The sequence below is a fragment of the Sciurus carolinensis genome, chromosome 10 (assembly GCF_902686445.1).
Source record: "Sciurus carolinensis chromosome 10, mSciCar1.2, whole genome shotgun sequence".
In the NCBI taxonomy this organism is placed as follows: Eukaryota; Metazoa; Chordata; class Mammalia; order Rodentia; family Sciuridae; genus Sciurus; species Sciurus carolinensis.
Window position 1 is genome coordinate 17280985 of NC_062222.1, and position 18937 is coordinate 17299921.

The window sequence follows — 18937 nt, forward strand, 5'->3', positions numbered from 1 at the left end:
AGTGGCCACGGAGACCCTTCCCAAGAAAGTGGAGTTAATTAGCCTTTTTATGCACACACACATGCTGGCTTCACACATTCAAAAAATAGACTCATGCTAAGCAAAGGGCCTATTTTAGCACTGCCTTGTAAAAACCAGACAGACAGGGACTCTCTCCTCTCTAGCAGTAACCTGGCCCCACCATACTTGCTCATTTTAGTTACCCGAGACTTTAAGAATGAAGAGGTAACATGGAAAGTGCTTTGAGAAGCGCTGAAAAATCAAACAACTTTCACTCTTAGAAGTCTGGCGCGTCAGGGAAGGGAAGCCTCTGATAATTGGCATTCCTGTAGAAAACTGTCTTTGCCATGGAGCCACTGGGCTGCTGTGGGAAAAGGTCCCAGTGTCTACTTGTTGAACAAATGACTTGATGAGTGACCAAAGTAAGGAGTGAGTGCTCTCCAAACATGAGCTTTTCCGCCTGGCCTGAGCCAGCCACCCTGCAGCAGGGCTGGCACAGAGCCAAGAGCACGCCTGCCCCCGTAGCAAGCTCCCAGAGCTACCCAGAGCCGGTGCTGGGAGAGTCCCCCAAACAAAAGCCGGCCACCGAGTTCAACAACTGGCTCGCCCAGGCACCATATGCTCTGCAATATTGTCCTGCTGCAACACCAGGGCCTGTCTTCAGTGTCCTGTGTGCTGCACGGCTGTCAGCCCAGGAGCCTGCTTATCATTATTTTCACTGTTTTATTACTTTTCTGGGAATTCAAATCAGTGGAACCGCGCTTGATGCACCCGGTGAAAAATGGTATCTCCCTCCCCCTCCTCCCTCGACCTAATGAATTGCCTTTTTTCATATCAAAGAGTAATGAGCACCAAACCACATAATATTTATTCATGGAACAAAAGACACAGGCACAGGAGTGCGGGAACAGAGGCGGCTCCTGGTGTGGAGAGAAGAAAAGCTGGACATTTGAAAGGCGCTCCTCACTCTGATCCCTGGTGACACTGGGTTCAATTTATTGGGAAATCCAAACCTTTGGGCTCCCCCATTCTTCCCTGGGACCCCCAACTCCCTTGGAGCATGCTCTTAGCCTGCTGCTGAGAGCCGAGGTAAGCAAAGGTAACTCCTTCCTTAGACTTGACTGATCTAAGCATTTTTTCTCAGTGCAATTCCGCTAAAAAGCCTCCCCTTTTTCTCTCATGAGAAATAAGCCAGTATCTCCCAGAATGTTCTAGATGGATCCTTTCCCCCTCTCCTTCCCTCTGTGTCATCATGACCTCCATTGCAGCTGAGGGCATGTTTGGTCCAGGAAGGGAGACCCTTAGAAACAGTGATTCCGGACCCCCGCTAACCTTAGATGACATGAGTTTTGTCCCTACCCACTTTCTGTCTTAATCTCTCATTCATTCTATAAATTTTACTATTAATGCAAAAAATAAATAATAAATAGTAGGACAATCCAATCCATCATTAGTCTCTTTCTTTATAAACACTGAGACTGGTTACCCTTTGCAAAGGATCCCCAAAGTGGGAGAGGTGGATGAACAGCTAAATCGAATTGGTGCAGAATGAGTCTCTTTTTTGGAAGTACTGGGGATTGAACTCAGGGGTTATCTACTACTAAGCTATACCTCCAGTCCTTTTTATTTTTTGAGACAGTCTTGCTAAGTTGTCCAGACTGACTTTGAACTTGCAATCCTCCTGCCTCAGTTGCTGGCCAGTGCCAATATGCTGGGCTGTCATATTTCTTGAAGGTCACATCCCCCACTGCATGAGCCAGAAAAGTGAAAGGAAAACTATTTTTTAAGGTAAGGTAGCTACTAAACAAAGTTTCCTCAAAAATAACACACTTACGGTGAGAGAAGTTAATGTCAAAGGGCCCGGTGAACAACCTAGGGAGTTTCAACTTTCAACCGCAGCAGCTGGGTTGCTTTGTCCCTCCTGTATTTACTACTCAGACCTTGAATTTCTCCATTTAAAATTTATATTTTTAAAATTCAAAAGATTTTTTTAAACTATAGAAAATGGTTTTTGTTTTAAATCATAAAAGTAGCCTCTCCCTTCCATAACCTGAGTTGTCCCTATGGTTTGTGAATTTAACACTGAAGAATTTCTAATCTGGAGAATTTTCCTCAAGCTGGAAACCAAATCCTTTTCCAAAGCAATGCTCTCGGTTTCCCCCTCTTACAGTCTCATTTCTGCAAGTCTGTCAAAGCTAATTATCTCTCTTCTCAAATTTATTGCTCTTCAGCATATCATAAGCACATATATTACAAAAAGTTGAAAAAAAAAAAACCAAGTGAAATGTGCACTACACTGTGAAGGTAAAGACAGACATAAATAATTACTCAAAGTATCCACTGTCTCTGTTAATAAGAGTAACGAAGATGGCATTAGAACACACAGATGAGAATACCAAGGCCAGCCAATCCCCTTTCTTCTTCCATATATGGTGGTTCCCACCCCATGACAATACCAGACACTCCTACACCATCACTTTAGGTTAAAGAGGAAAGCAAAGTTCTCAGGTTTGCAATCCTTTGACATTCCAGACCACAGATAAACACCCAGCCGACCAAACCAGCAACACAACACCCGGGCCTCAGGAAGGGAGCCAGGACAGGACCCTCCCAGCACACACCATCATTAAACTCCCTCCTTGAAACTATTAGTCCGTGGTCCCAGTGTTCCAATTCCAATCTCAACCACAAATTTAAAAGTTAATAAAAGGCCCAGAATGATTCCTATCAGTCCTTTAAGAATCAAATACAAAAGGATCAAACATCGAAAAAGGAACATGGCATGTGAACTTCAACAGCCTGGGTACCACATATCCCTGATCCCCAAGATACCAGTTTGCCACACTTTGTCACCCTCAAAATCACCATTCCACGTCTCCAGTTCATTGCAGCCCACAGACATTTCCACTCTTAACAAATACAACTTGCCAAAACTATTTTTGAGTGTGGTTATGAAGCGCCATGACAAACAACTCTTTTCAAATACTCCTTCAATAGGTTTTGAGAATCAGGCAGCATGAAATCCAAATCTGAAATCATTGTTTCCATGCTTCACTAAAGAAAATGAACGTGTTTTTAAAAATTCAATAGCAGCTGCGCGCCATTTAGGAATTCCTAGTTAAACTCCAAAATCCATTTTCAACCATTTAGCCATAACAACTTTTAAACTGAGAAAGCTGTTTCTTCATATAAACCACCTCTGTTTACCAAACATCAGAGAATCTCTGGGTAAAGGTTACTGCAGGATGTGAATAGTTAATGTTACCATTCCTGAGGTGCACTACTGTCCCTACCATAGCCACACGGTCACCAGGGAGAGAGGGTGAACCTACCACAGTGCCCTGGAACTGAAGGTGACAGGGGCCAGGAACAGAAGACGGAGCTGGGGAGGGGGATGTTACCCCCCACACCCCACTAGCAACTCCAATTTTATTATCACTTAGATATTCTTAAGCCCAAACTCAAGAATAAACCACTGAAATAACTTCATCTCATTTCTTTCACTTACTATCCAGAAAATTCTATCGAACTGACATAAGTCAAATGTCTTGGCATAAATGTTAACATTAACCCCTACATATTCCTGTTTATGAATTCACGCCCATAGTTATAACTGAGCTGTCTTCATGGCTGTCAAGATTAGCCTTGAACTTTAACATTTTCCTTTTTTTTAAAAAGCAGATTTGAAACATCTACTTTTTTTAAGTAATATATTTTAAATAAGGTAAAATTTACCTATAAAAAGGTAAAATTTGCTTCTAGTCATTTATTACCTTTTATAAATGATCTCTGGACTCTTTCAAAGAAATACAGTAAAACATTTCCCAAAGGAATTAAGCATGAGATGTTTATCATAGTAAGTCTCAATAGCCTGTGGAGAAGTTTTTATCTAATATTATAATCAGGTAGGGATGAACTAACTAGGTCTGAAAACATTTCAACATAAAGGTAAGGTTTATACTCCATGCAAGACAGTTGTCTACCTTGTATGTAGGTGAAATTCACCCTTTAAAGACAATATTCTAGAGCAAGAAAGAGAGCGAGCCAAGAAAAATTAATAGCAAACACACCAAAAGGTGACATGGCACTGGTTGGGGACCACAGAAAAGATTACAGTCCAGGAAAAGCTAAAGACTGGGATTCTATTGCATGACCACAGCAGGACCTTTAAGAATCTCTTCGTTTATAATATTAGATGTCCTAGGTTCAGCTAAGGAGAGAAGTTTCCTATTTTCTGTGTTCAACCAATCTGGCTAATTTAAGCCACAGAAACAGAAAGAAAAAAAAAAAATCTAGCTATGTTTAGGACGAAGCCTTCCCTAAAGCCTGCACTGAGTACACAGCTGAATTTTCTTGGTTGACCAAAGGTTTTTCTAAGATGCTACGTGACTCTGCTAGTGACCGCAAGAGGCTCATCAGCATAAACGAAAGCACAGGGCCTCCGTTTTGGAATCACTTGGTAGACGAAGTGTGTGTAGGCTCTCATCTCTCAGCTGCCCACCCTTAATTTATATCCCTGGTTCATCTCACTGTCACCTACACCTTGCTCCAAGGTTCCAGGTGCTACTGTCTGTCACTCTGACAAGAGAGAACTGAGATAGTAGCGATGGGGAAAGGCGGTACACACAAGGCCAGAGGACAGTGAGGCCAGGAGACAGCAAGGCCGAGGTCCTCCCAGCAAGGAGCAGCACCACCATTGTTTTAGTCAGCTATTTCATTGCTGTGACTAAAAGGCCCCACCAGAACAATTGTAGAGGAGGAAAAGTTTATCTGAGGACTCGAGGTTTCAGAAGTCTTAGTTCATAGAAGGCCAACTCCATTCCTCTGCCCCAGGTGGGGCAGAATATCATGGCGGAAGAGTGTGGCAGAGGGAAGCAGCAAACATGATGACAAAGAAGCAGAGAGAGAGACTCCACTTGCCAGATACAAATATATACTCCAAGGCCACGCCCACCAACACTCCACCTCCTCCAGCCACGCCCCACCTGCCTTCAGTTACCACTCAGTTACTCCCATCTGGGGAGCAATTCCCTGATTGGGTTAAGACCCTCACAACCCAATCACTTCTCAGAACCTTCTCTCATTGTCTCACGCATGAGCTTTTGGGGGACACCTTATACCCAAACCACACTAACCCTGTACCTTAGTTTGGACCCCTAATTGGATACCCTGGAGGCAAGCGGAGCAGGCAAGGGCCGTTCCTTGAGAGAACATAGCTATTTAGAAAATTGAACTATTCGGGCGACCTTTCCAAGAAAGACTACTGCAGTCAAGTGAGGGCAGAAGAACGAAGTAGCCAAGAACGTGGACGCTGGAGCCAGACTGATCCAGCTACTGCAAAAAATATAGACGAGTTACTACCTCCACCCAAGGAAGCTGCTATGCCAGAGGAAATCAACCCAAGAACTGAGAGGATGACCCGCTTCAACACCTGAGAATAATGAAAATGATAGAACTTCTCGCTGTCCACCAACGCTGGGAGGCTGCTGTTGAGGCAAGTCCATTTGGACGCATTTTCTCCAGTTGGCCTGGTCAGCAGGTTGTTATTACCATGTTACACAGATGACTGGATTAGTCAGGGTAATTTAACCTGTAGGAAGTGGCAACGTGAAGACCTAAGATTTTTAGGACCACTCAACTATGCACCCTGGACACCCCAAGTACTGTATCTCTAGCTGAAGCACATTTTACAAAGAAAGCCACACAATCAGGCCTGTGAAACACCAAGCTCAGGGCAGGAACAAACTTAACAAACTTGCAGGAGACCTGCAGACTTATTCAAGGAGGTGAGTTCTGTACTTTGAGAGAGTGCACAGCTGCTGTTAATCAGTCTTCCACTTCTGCCTCTTCTTTAGGTCCAGCTGAAGAGGGAACCATCATCATCTCTATACTATTATTTGCTAGATACACTGCCTCTACAAGTTCTGTGCAAAGACCAAGGTAGTTACTAAAAGATACTTTTTTTTTTTAAGCTACATTTTTACATTTTAAGGAGACAACAATTATCATCTGCCCTAAAATGGGCTGCGATAAGGGTCACGTGCCATCTTAAACCATATTAGATTAAGATACTTTTTCTGCCATCGTCTGTTTATACATATTAAATATATAGAAGAACCCTACACATCTATGCTACAGAAATTGGCATGTATGTTCAAGGGATGTATGGAAAGGAGATTGCAACATTTAATTAACAAGCTAACCAGTGTTTATAAATGGGGGAATCATGCATTTAATTATAGAACTTTCACAGTCTGCAGTGCTAGGTGGCAGTTTAAAAAAATTAGTCTAGCCAGGTGCGGTGGCGCATGCCTGTAATCCCAATAGCTTGGGAGGCTGAGGCAGGAAGATCTCGAATTCAAAGCCAGCCTCAGTAAAAGCAAGGTGCTAAGCAACTCAGTGAGACCCTGTCTCTAAATAAAATACAAAATGGGGCTGAGGATATGGTTCAGGGGTCAAGTGCCCCTGAGTTCAATCACTGGTGCCCCCCAAAAAAGAAAAATAATGAGTCAAAAATCTAATCGGGTGTGGTGGCACATGCCTGTAATCCCAGCAACCCCAGAGGCTGAGGAAGGAGGTTCACAAGTTGGAGGCCAGTGAGACCCTAAGCAACTCAGGCCCCTGGGTTGGAAGAAAGGAAGGAAGGAAGAAAGGAAGGAAAATAGAAAAGAATCAATATACTCCAATGGGACAGATCTCTAAAATATATAAAATGGAGAACTGGAGATACTACTGCTCAGGTAGAACACCTGCTTAGCTTGCTCAAGGCCTTAGTTTGATCTCCAGCACTAGACAAAAATAAATAAATAAATAAAATACATTAGATGGGGAAAAGTATATCTTAAAACCAAATAATGATTCAATTTATATAGAAAAAACTAATGTGCAGTTATGTGTAATATATAAAATACATGTAAGCCAACAGAAGACCCTAACCCACGGTAACTTTAAGAAGGAGAGTGCCGCCAGGGAAGGGATTCAGTACTTCTTATTCTGTTTTCTTTCACTTAGTAATTGATTCAACAAATACTTAGAGTGCATCCTATGTTCAGGTAGGTTCTTTTGGAGTCATAAAGATAAAAAAAAAAAAAAAAAAAAAGAATAGAGACAGTCCCCTTCCTTCTCCTTCTCCAACATTCCAGCCAATTGAACAGCTTTTGCTGGGACACTGCCACTCACCAAGATAGCCCATTCCATCTTTGAGCAGCTTTAATTTTCATAAAATTGGTTTTTAAAATATATATTATACTGAAACCTGGCTCCTAATAACCACCAACCTCTGATCCTAAATTTATCCCCTTGAGGCCATGAAGAGCACATCTAATCCTTTCTTCACATGACAGCCCTTCAAATATTTTAAGGAAGCAATCCTGTCACCCCCCCCCCCCAGTCAGACCAAACCCCCAGCGCCCCCCACTGCTCTCCCTGCTCATTGCAACATTTAATTAACAAGCTAACCAGTGTTTATAAATGGGGGAATCATGCATTTAATTATAGAACTTTCACAGTCTGCAGTGCTAGGTGGCTTGTTTCTTTCTGAATCTGTCCTCTTGTGTAATTTCTCTAAAAGCTGATGTCAAGTCCCGAGCATGGTGCTGCAAGTGACACCTAGGAAGGAAAGAGAGAGAGAAGGGAGGGAGGGAGTAAGGGAGGGAGGGTGAGTGGGGGAGGGGAGGGGAGGGAAGGAAAAGTAAAGGACAATGTGGCCTCCCTTTTAGTAAACAAACCTCAATCTTATTCCCCACCATGCCCAGTAATCGCCTCCCCCCAAATAACTGTGAAATAAATTCCGTAATTTTGTTACAGAAAGCAAGCTTGCAAGAAGATACAAACCATTTAGCACCCTTAGGCTTTTCCTAAATGTTAGTTTATTAATTGTCTCCATTAACATGTCTGACAAAACCACAAATATCATTTCAGGAAGCTAATCTGAAAAGTGCAACTGGGTCCTACTGTTGGCCAATGAGAACCAGGACGTCCCCTTCACCACTGAATCCCCAGTGGCTAGAATAGAGTCCCCAGTGCAACTGTTACCCAATGCAGATTCCTTAGACAGTGGCTTAGGTATGAATGAAATAAGCCTCAAATCATTCAACTTTCAGTCCACGATTAAGCAGGAGGTTAACAATGAAGTGAAATGAAAGTAATTTTAACATGCCAGGTGCAGTGGCCCCTGCTTATAATCTCAGCAACTCAGGTGGCTGAGGCAGGAGGATTGCAAGCTAAAGACCAACCTCAGCAACTTAGCAAGACCCTGAGCAACTTAGTAAGACCCTACCTTAAAATGAAAAATAAAAACGACTGGGGATGTAACTAGTGGTAAAGTGCCCCTAAAATGGTATGTATGGTTTGGTTAGACATACTAATGGAAACAATAAGTGCCCAGTACCAAAAAATAAATTTAAAAAAATATGTGTAAGAGATAACACTTGTGCAGTAGACTCCTACAGTACCAACTCGTGTGATGCTAACATTTGTGCCAGAGACAGCTGTTCACCTTCCTGACAGGCCAGGGGACAGAACCGACAATCACAGAGTAAAGGGCAAAAGGTCCCAGGCCAGCTAAGACAGAACTAAAAAACAGCATAGTCGTCCACTGAGGGCTCTGTACCTCCCACAGCAGCGCTGCTGCACTCCACTCCTGAGGCACTAAGAATGTTTTCAAAACGCAAGTAAAGCCATGTTGCATAAATCCAAGCCTACCATATTTTCAATTTTCTAGGGACGCTCCTTGTACCAAGCAGGGTTTCTCAACAGCAGCGGTACTGCCACTCGAGACCAGGCGGTGCTGTTGTGGGTACCTTGCAGGACATTTAACAGCCTCCCTGGCTTCTACCCATTAAACATCTCTAGCACCCCTAAGTTTGTGACAAAGAAAAATGTCAAATGTTCCTGTAGGCTGGCATGGGGCAAAATCTCTCCCAGCTGAGAATCATTGAATTAAAGGGATCCTATAGTAATTCCATACACATGGCAGTAGTAATCATTTAAGAGAGCAATTTAGGAACATGACTTTTTTCCCAGATACAAGTAATGCAGCAATTAGCTCTTGAAAATTCACATCCAAGTTTCACTGAGATCTGCAGGTCCAGGATAGACTATTAAGAGCGTAGTTTTCTTCTGTAAATTTTCAAGGCAACGGGACATGGTTTACCACAAATGGGCCAAACCAACCTTCTCTCCTATACCCATCTCCGGGCTGTCTGTTCCAACCATGCCTTCAAACTGCACATTCCCTTTTGCTTCTCCCTCCCTGTTAGCGCCTTAAAGCTCTTTACTGGGGACCCATCCCTTTAGATTCACTCTCAATCACTGAACTACTTTCAGCATCTAACAAACAATCAAAGACAGAAAAATAACCCACCACTGTGAGAATAAAGGATGTGAACTGAGTTTTTCTCCTGGAGCCCTGTGATCCCTTTGAGTCACAGGCACAAGGCAGGTTGAAGCTACACACAAATGCGCTCATGGCTCTTCTGCCTTTTCCTTTGAAGGGAAGGAAGCCCCTGTCCAAATGTCCTAGAGGTGGAGAAAGATGCTGGAAGAGGAAAGGGGGACAAACCCCTCTACCCTAATCTTTTCCCAAGGCTGATGTAATGGAGGGTTGCAGGATCCATACATGTGAAACTTGACACAACCAGATTCTGCCACCAGGATGGGGACATCAGGCGTTAGAAGGGAAACTCTGAAAGTAGCTAGTAAAGAATCAAATGTGTCACTGAAGTTTTCTACAGTTGTTCAGTTATTGCTGAAGCGGATAAATGTTAGTTATCAGTACTTTGAAAGATTCTACTTCAACATATGGTCATTTCCAGTCAATGAGAGGTTCCAGTAATTAAAAGGAGGTGCCTAAATTATTCTTAAGGAATCACTTTCCTCTGTCAGAGCAAACACTGCAAGCCTTTTGAGATTTTTATTAAATTCTCACAAGAACAGTATTTTACACACACACACACACACACACACACACACACACACACACGTGCACAAACCAAAAACAAGGAAAACCTGAGACATATTAGTAATTTCCGTTTCCTGTGCATGTGTGTATGTGGCCCTAAGGGAATGGCTGTGTTTCTTTCCCAAATGCAGAAAGGAACTCAAAATCTTCTCCACAGTTTATCAGATGGAATTACCATGTAGACCAAATAAAATAAAACAAAATAAAATAAAAACAGTGCGTACTCCTTCTTTTATCCACTGAGTGGAACCCTATGATATTTAAGTATTTGTTAAACACAGAGGCCTCAACTCCATTTTCTGAGTAATTTTACCCAAACTTGCATCTTTTGTTCTTTACACTTTATTAGATTTAAATTTTCAAAAAATTAAGTAAAAGAGAATTAATCAGTTCTTGATAACTGATTGTCCCAAAGCTATAGTTCCAACTCATGATCCTAAAGAATGAAATTTTGGAATGTGTCTGTTTGAAAAGAATACTGTATTTTTTTAATGAAAATTTAAAAAATAAAATTAAATTAATGAAAATTAATTTTTTAATGAAAATTAAACTGTGTAGCAATCATCTGTAAATCAGTTTTGTTTTTTCAGATGCTAATGTCAAATTAGTTTGAAACAACAGGAATGTAAAGCATATTAAATGCATATTATTTTACTTAAACTATTATGGGCAAGAGTCGGAAGCCTAAAGCAGTTAAGAAGTTACTGGCATCGATTACTATCCTGACTTAAAAAAAAAAAAAAAAAAATCTGGTATTCCCCTAAAACTAGGTAGAATAATAATGGAAACCTACAAAGAATATACATTGAGAAAGCCTGGGGTGCAAGGACCTGACTTCACACTTTAACTGCTATGAAGCACTGTGGGTTGTGTACCCATATGGCCAAATGAATGAAATTAAAAATCTGATCTATTCTCTATTATTTGTGCTAAGGAAGAGTAAACAATGTATAAAATCAAATCCACACTAAATCCAAAGCAGTGTCTTATCCAGTTGTTTCATTAGTTATGAGAGCCAGAAGCACCAAAATTAAATTTCTCCTTTTCTTATTGCTTCTTCCCACTCTTTGGTAAAAGTGTTAAGGACCACGGGAAAGACCAAAAGGTGGGCAGTGGGAGGGGGAAGGGAAAACAAAGCCAGCAGCTGCAGCTTCAGGATCTGAAAACTCAATAATCAGCTCTGGAGGAACAGAGTGAAAAATGTAAAGCTATTTGAGAGACTTAAAAGGCAGATATTATGAATACCTTGAGAGAGAGTTTTAAATATGTTCTCCTTTGTAAGAGCTGAATGTCTGGTTGATTGATTTTATACCTCCCTATGATGGATCATGTAGGAAAAGACAGAATTTAGCCATCCTAAACTCAAGAGTGAGGCACAGGACTGTTAATGAACAAATAGAACACTCATCACAAATTTCCACAAGTGGCCTTAGTTAAAAGAGAAGTACTTCAATTATGTCCAAGAATTACTATGCAGTGTGGTTTATCATACTAGAGTCCTAATACGGCATCATTACCTCTGTGTGTGTGTGTGTGTGTGTGTGTGTGTGTGAGAGAGAGAAAGAGAGAGAGAGAGAGAGAGGAAGAGAGAGAGGCAGAGAGAGAGAGAGAGAGAGAGAGAGAGAGAGAGACTTCCATTTTTTCCTACCAAGATGAAAGAACCCGTGTCAGGAAATCTCTTTTAGTTGACTATTTTTCTCACAGAGGACTGTAGATAATAACTTTTTAAAACTTAACTTTAAGGTCCAAGATACTCATCCTTTTTACAGAATGTCACCAGGACAGTTCATTTCTCTCATAATAGGTAGCAGAAAACTTGCAAAAGAAGTTTGACTTCACAACTCTAAAACGTCAGGATAGAAAGAGCACATATACTAACACAGCAGCTTTCCCTGGGAAAGACTCAGCCTGAAGAGCTTTGTGTAGATTAAGATTAATGATTAACGGACTGTACTTCTACTTTCTGACCACTGGCTGCCCGGGACTAAAGAAAATGTACCACAATCAAAGAATTAGATGTATTGGAGCTTTAAAAAAAAAAAATGCTTCTTGAGAATTAAAAGACCAGAACATGTGAAGGACCCAGAAATGGAAGTTCAAAAAAGTTTCCCATAAACTTATAAAGTACACTATGTTGGGCTATTGGAAGCTTTTTAAACGACAGCTATGTCCTATCACCCACGACAGCAGCAGAACAGGATAAGCCAATGAAAAGGTTATCGCAGGAAAGATTTAGAAATGGATTATGGTACGAGCCAGCGAAAAAACCTGGATGAAGAGCCAGAGTATCACCCTCAGCAGGATCAGGAATAGCAAACCCAATTCATTTATAAGAAGGTTTTAGCACTGAGCTAATATGTTGACATTTCCTGGATCTCTTTCAGGAATGGATGAGAATATTTTGGCCGGGATATAGTGGTCTCCAACGCTCAGTCATTAATATATTAGAATCAAGTGAACTTTGATAATCTCTTCAGAGCTCCTGGGTCACACCGAATTATGTAGTCTGTAAACGCTCTACAAATTAGCACACTCCCAAAGTTATAATAATAGTAGTGCCGAGAAAAGGTCCTGAACACAGTATGAGTCTTATCCATGTGGAGTAACACTACCACCATTTTGAAATTTTGAAAACCTCATTGTGGTGTTGTTCAATGTGCCTGAATGATTTCCCCCTGTCAAGGCAATTTTTCTTTGGGCTTGAAAATGAATTTGCCAATTGAAATTTACTTTAAAACTATAACCAGGGCCTGGATTCAAAGTACAGCAAATAAACAACTCCATTTGCCACCATAAAAATTTCAAACTATTTTAGGAAAAGATACCTTGGTGACTGGGACTCTTTAATAGGTGAAATCAAGAGTTCTCACCATCAAGTGTTTGCAGAGAAAAGTCCTTGGCTATAAACAGAGTGGCTGATGGTTGGGATTGGGGAGGGAGGTCAGCAGACTGTCTAGAAAAGACCTCTTATCTGAGGTTGAGCAATTTCAAAATTAGGAATCCCACCTGTTTCATCAGCTCAGCTGTTGAGAACCCACACAAACTCCGGACCCCAATACAACAGCCTGGAGCCCGGATCTCTATTTGCCCTCACCTGTCCTGATTTTTACTTTCTAGTTTGTTCTCAGTACCCCTGCTTGTAAATGTATAAAAGAGCAAAACAATCCAAAAAGGTAAAGCCTTCATTAGATTGCCTTTTTAACCCAAGCCAGGCAGAAAGAGAATTAATCGATATTTTGTACTTTCAACATATTGGCCCCAAGAAGGTAAACAATAGCAATAAAACAGAAAAGAATCCTATTCACCTTTATTTTTATCATCGTGGTTATTATTATTTGGCTGTGGCTGATCATCGTTTTTCTTAAGGGCTTTCCAAATACAGAGCCCAATCTCAGATCTACATTTAATTGCTCTGTGCCTCACTGGAGCCCAACTATAGTTCGGAAGTCAATTCAAGAAAATGAATATCAACATTTTCTTTGTAACCTCTGTCTAAGATTTTATCTCACACATAAACTAAGTTAAAATAGTCTTCATTTCAGAGGCTGATGTGAATTTTTAAACTAATTATTTTGAAAGGAAATGTAACTTGTAGCGAGGATGATGTTAATTTTTATCCTTTTTTAGTACATAGAATTTATACACAACTCTTCGCTTAAGATTTAAGGCTGTTTATTTTCATAACATTCATCAGACATACCTCGCACTGATATCAGTTAGATGTATATGTGAAACAGTTGAAGCTAGAATATAATCCTATTCTGTACACGGCCTTGGCACCAAGTATAGCCAATAGGCTAAATTATTGTCACAAAAAGTGATAGGAAGATTTTATTTTCAGGCAATCATTTTTCAAGTCTGTTGTCACCTTGCTGAACTGAGATTCATTATGAAATTTACAGATGATGTCTTCATCTATTCAAGTAAGCATCATTTTTTCATTTGCAAAAGTAGCTCTGGCTTGGGCTTGCGCCTCCCAAGTAACGTCAGGACGCTGGGCTTGCTTCCACCTGCGGGTGTATTACAACCGAGGCGCGCGCACCCCGAGTCCTCCCTACCCATCCCAAGGCTTATTGGTAAGAACATAACCCAAACACGAAAACTTTGTGGTCGCAAACTCTTCTCTCGCCGCGATCAAAAGCGACCCAGCAAGGGGAACACACTGGCTTTTGTTCCAGAGTCGCCCAGCTGGCGAGGTAAACGCTTCCACGGTCCTCCATCACCTAGGGTCGTGATTCCGTGGGATCGGAATTTTGGGAGTCTCACGCAAGACGCCCATTTCTACGCAATCTGTGAGCATGGGGTGTACACACACACACACACACACACACACACACGAAAAGGGGGCGAGGGTGGGCAAAGCTGAAATTTAAATGCACTTCAAATTCCACTCCAGGCTCAGGTTCACAAAGTGGGTCTCCACCGCTGAGGGCGCGAGCGGGGCGGGGGCTGGAAGAGAAATGGGTACGCGATGGGCACCCAGCTGCAGGTCCCGCCCCGCCTCCGGGTACAATCAGGAAAGCTACAGTGTGTCAGTGGTTTTCGGCTTCCTGTTTGTAAAGCGAGAAGCTCCCTCCCCGACTCTGGGACCGAGGTTCCTCCAACCCAGCCGGCCCCCTCTTCGTGCGGTCGGCCGGGGGGCGGCGGAGGGGGCAGGGCCGCGGGCGCAGCGCCCCTCCCAGCCGGCGGCCCTGGGCTGCGCAGGGCCGCGAGGCGGACAAAGCGCCTCCCGCTCCCTCCCCCACGGCCGTGTTCCAAAAGGGAGGGGGAAGGCGGGCCGGAGGGGCCGGGGGAGGAGGAAGGGAGGGGAGGAGCAGGGGAGGAGGGAGGCGCAGCCGGCGGGACCGGGCAGCATCTTGCCCAGGAGGGAGGGGAGGGAGGAGGGGAGGGAGGAGGGGCCGGGCGGCCTCGGGGAGCGGGGAGGAGGGCAGGATTCTTGAAGCCCAAGATAAACAAATTGTTCCTCTTCACGTGCGGGGCGGGGGGAGGTGGGGAGCGAACGCCGCGGCCTCCCCTCCCCCAAGCCGGCTCTTTGTCACCGAGCGCCCGGAAAAAACCCGCGGCGGCACTGACACCACCCTCGGCGCGCCGAGGACTCCCAGACCCCGGACGTGCGCGATTGGTACACTGCACACCGCCAGGGCCGCCGGCGCGGGCTCTGCGCGGCCGATCGAGGCGCGGAGTGCACGGGGAGCGGGCGCGCTCCAGCCAGCATTCCCACCGCGCCGCGCACCCTCGGCCCCAAGCCCGGCCGCGCGGTGGGGGAGGGAGTGCAGACACCTTTCCCAAGCTTCCGGCCTCCCTCCCTCCCAGAAAGGAAAGCCAAAGAACCGGAGAGAGGAGATAAGAGAAAGGATTCCACCCTCAGGGTTAGGGGGTGGGAACTGCCCCTTCCTCCCCTAGAAGTTAAGCCATTGGCTGCTCATCCTGCCTCGAACCCACCCACCCAGCCATTTAAGCCTCTTTCACCTCCCCGCTACCCTCCACTCCTCCAGCAGGCTCATTACACAGGCCCGGAAAGTTGGCGGGGAGCGGGGCGGGGGCGAGGCGGTGAAGACTGGGTGCGAGCAAGTTTAGGGAGAGGAGCGGACAGAATCCCAAGCCAAGTTGCGCGGCGGAGACTCTGGGCGCAAGCCCGGGGTGTAGCTCTTGCCTCCCGCCCCGCTGGGCCGAATCCCTCCGGACCCTCCAGACTGCTCCACCTGCCGGGCTAGCCCCGGGTCTCCAGCGGCGAGCGCAGCGCACCCGCGCCCCGCATCCGCGCGCGCTCCCGCGAGCGCGCGCGTAGCTAGCCTCGCTCGTTTCTCACCCACTTCAAAGTTCATTCACAAAACTCTCAGACTTTCTCAGCCCAAAGGGGGTGAGCTTGGGAGGGGAGGAGAGACTCTCCCTTCCCCCTTCCCCCAAGGAGTTGAGGGCCCTGTGCCCGCCCAGAATCTGCGACAGCATCAATTTCTCCCTACACCCGGCGGATGTGCAGAGAGGGGTGGGCGAAAGGGGACGGGTCCAGGGAGGCTAGGCGGCGCGGCGAGAGATGGGGAGGGGAGCGGTAAAGAGGAGGAGCAAGGTTTCAACTCGGGGGTTCACTCTCTCTCAAATCGGTATCTAAGAAAGGGAGGGGGGAAACTTTTCCAGCACCTCACTCCGACGCTTCTCGAGGCTCCCTCCGCCCCTCGCAGTCGTGACTAGCTTCTCCCCCCCACCCCCTCCTCCCCAAATCTGACAACCCTGACAGATTAACAGGTAGCGGCGACGACAGCTTTTTCCCTGGGAAAAGTTGACGTTAACCCTTCGGCTTCATCCCACCTCACCCACGGTGCAAATCAGACAGACCCTCACACCCCCAGTAAGAAGCTCACGCCCCCCCCTCACGCGCACCCCAAGCCCGCTGCCAGTGCGCCCTCACCATGATCAGCGTGTGGTTCCTCTGCTCCGCCGAGGCAGCCTCCGCATCTTGCTGGGGTTTGCTCGGGTGCTGCTGCTTGCCGGTGCCGGCGCCCGATTTCTTGGCCCTCTGCTCCAAGGTCCGCTGGTAGAGGCTTACGGTGTCCCGGCGCTCCAGCTCCAGCTGCTCCACCTGAGCCTGCTGGTACCTGTTCTCACAGTTGACGTGGTGCCGCCGGCAGCCCTCGATGCGCTGGCGGAGCCGCTCGACCACCGTGCTGTGTTTGGGGACGACCGCGGAGCTGCCGCCGGGGCCCCCGGAGCCGCCGCCGCCGCCGCAGCCGCCGGCAGCGGGGTGATTGCTACTCGGAGCAGCGGGAGTACTATTGGGAGTATTATTCACACCGATCCCGGCCCCGCCGAGGCTGCTGTTCAGGCTACTGTTGATGCAAATACTACTGCCATTCGCGGCAGCAGCGGGGGCTGCGAAATCCCCCATCCTGCTCCCCGGGCACACTATTTTGGAAGAACTTTTTTTATCCACCCCCCTATCAGCCTCCTCCTTGGGTCCAAGGATTAAAATAGTTTAAGTGGAACGCGGGGGAGACGCAAGCACATGGATGGAAACAGCGATCCCGACGGGGCGAAAAAAAGGGGGAGAGATTTTGGGGTGGTTTTTTTGTTTCCTTTTTTTAAACTGTAAAGCTCGAGGGGAAAAAAAGGGGGGTGTTATCGGAATACCATCAGACACCTATCAACAAAAAGAATCACAACAAACTGAGCCAGCAGCAAATCGGGTTGCAACTCAAGGGGAGATCCGCTCCTCGCCTGCCTTCTTTTTATAATCCATTATTTTCTAATAAATTCCAGGAGATTTCCGGTGGTTGGCAAGCATTTTCTCCCTACGTACCGAAAAACACACCCCATGTACACACACAAGCATATGCCTCCAGTGCGGACACGCGCGACACACACTCACTCCACACCGCATCGGAAAACGGCAAGCTTGCTTATTGCATTTTCCTTCCACAAAAAAGTTTTGGTGTTTATGCCGCCCCGTGTTCTCAAAGTACTTTGGCTGCTCAGTTGCATTTCACAGGAACCTAGATATCGAATCCTCGGGCTGGGGGAAGTAAACACATGGACAGTCCGAGGCGACTGCAAAAGTAGATCGGTGAAGTCCTTTGGAAAACGCCGCGCGGAGAGCAGCCCCTAACGCTCGGCTGGGCTGCCGCTGCCGCCGCTGCTCCTGCCACCATCACAATGATCAACTGCTCGCCGCCGCCGCCGCCTCCTCCTCCTCCTCTCGCTCCTCCACCTCCTCCTCCTCCTCCATGCCAGCGGAGTGATATCAGGACGCGCGAGCTCAGTAAACACGGCAGCGGCGGCGGCTGGAGGCCGTGAGACAAGCCCGGGGACACGGCGCAAAACCCGGCCCGGACTCACCCGGCAGGAGCGGGCGCGGCACGCACCGGCACCCGGCGCCCGGCTCCCGGCTCCCGCCTCCCTTGCCTCGCCCTCCCCGCCCCTCCCACGCCCCAACCTCACTACTACCCAGGCTGGGAAGCCCGAGCCGCCAGGAACCGGGAAAAGAAAGATTCTCGGGGATCTCAGGAATGAATCAACTTTTGACCTGTGTGTGCGTGTGTGAGAGTGTGTATGTGCATGTGTGTACGTGTGTGTGCGCGTGCGCGCGCGCTAGGACAGTCGCGGGGACGCGCCTGGCTGGATTTCCTTATTCCAAGCGAGGTAGCATGCGAGCCCAAGTTGTTGTTATACATTTATGCATTATATTGCAGAAGTGTGCATGACCAGGCAGAAACATTGCGGCCTCACAGCAGTCGTCTGTCATTCCCATCCATGTGGAAAGAGAAAGGCAAATGAGTGACTTGTTTTTCAAACCCAGGTAATAAGTCCTCGCTAGTAACAAGCCTGCTTATGGACACTTGTTCCAACTCTAGACCAGTCTTAACACACAAATACCGAATTCAGAATAAACAGAAATAAGCACCAAAAAACTTGCAATATTATTTAATGCACTGCATAAAATGATTGTTATTAAGACAATTATTGTTTTACTTACCCTTGGGAAAAAAAATAAAATAAAGCAAGCAGGGACTTGGAGGTGAGACTAACTACATTTTAACAGACTGTTTTGAACACTAGGTGCTAATGACAGCAGTAATTAAGGGCCCTTCGTAAATCAAGTGGAAAGATTGCAGATTTCATGGACTAGAACTATAAGAAAAACACAGCATTTCACAGTTTGTCATGACCAAAACAAAAACAAGCAAAAATAACAGGCTTACTTTATGGCTGGATATATTCCTGTTTCAATGAATTCACAGCAAGTACAATTAAAAGGGAATGGCAACAACAGAAAGCAATCTAAACTTTTCATTTTATCATGGAAAATTTTCTTTCCAAATATTGTCTATCTAAAAACAATGAGAAGGATCAAATATCATGGAATCTGAACATAAACCATGGCATGTACATAATTTTACAAAAATTGAAAGGGAGAAAATGCTAACATTTCTGTGATCATTAGTAGCATAAATCTTAATTGTAAGGTGTTAATTATAAGACATT

At 45.5% G+C, this 18937-nt stretch overlaps 1 protein-coding gene across 2 annotated transcripts in view; it reads right to left on the minus strand.

The window, feature by feature from the left end:
• Positions 1-17676, minus strand: part of Maml3 (mastermind like transcriptional coactivator 3) — a 392807-nt gene extending 375131 nt beyond the window's left edge. For both annotated transcript variants that reach the window (XM_047566322.1, XM_047566321.1), the window contains exon 1: positions 16368-17676. In XM_047566322.1, coding sequence (XP_047422278.1) covers positions 16368-16844 — 477 coding nt within the window. In that variant the 5' untranslated portion in view covers positions 16845-17676. The remainder of the gene's footprint in view (positions 1-16367) is intronic.
• Between the last annotated feature and the right edge of the window lie 1261 nt (positions 17677-18937).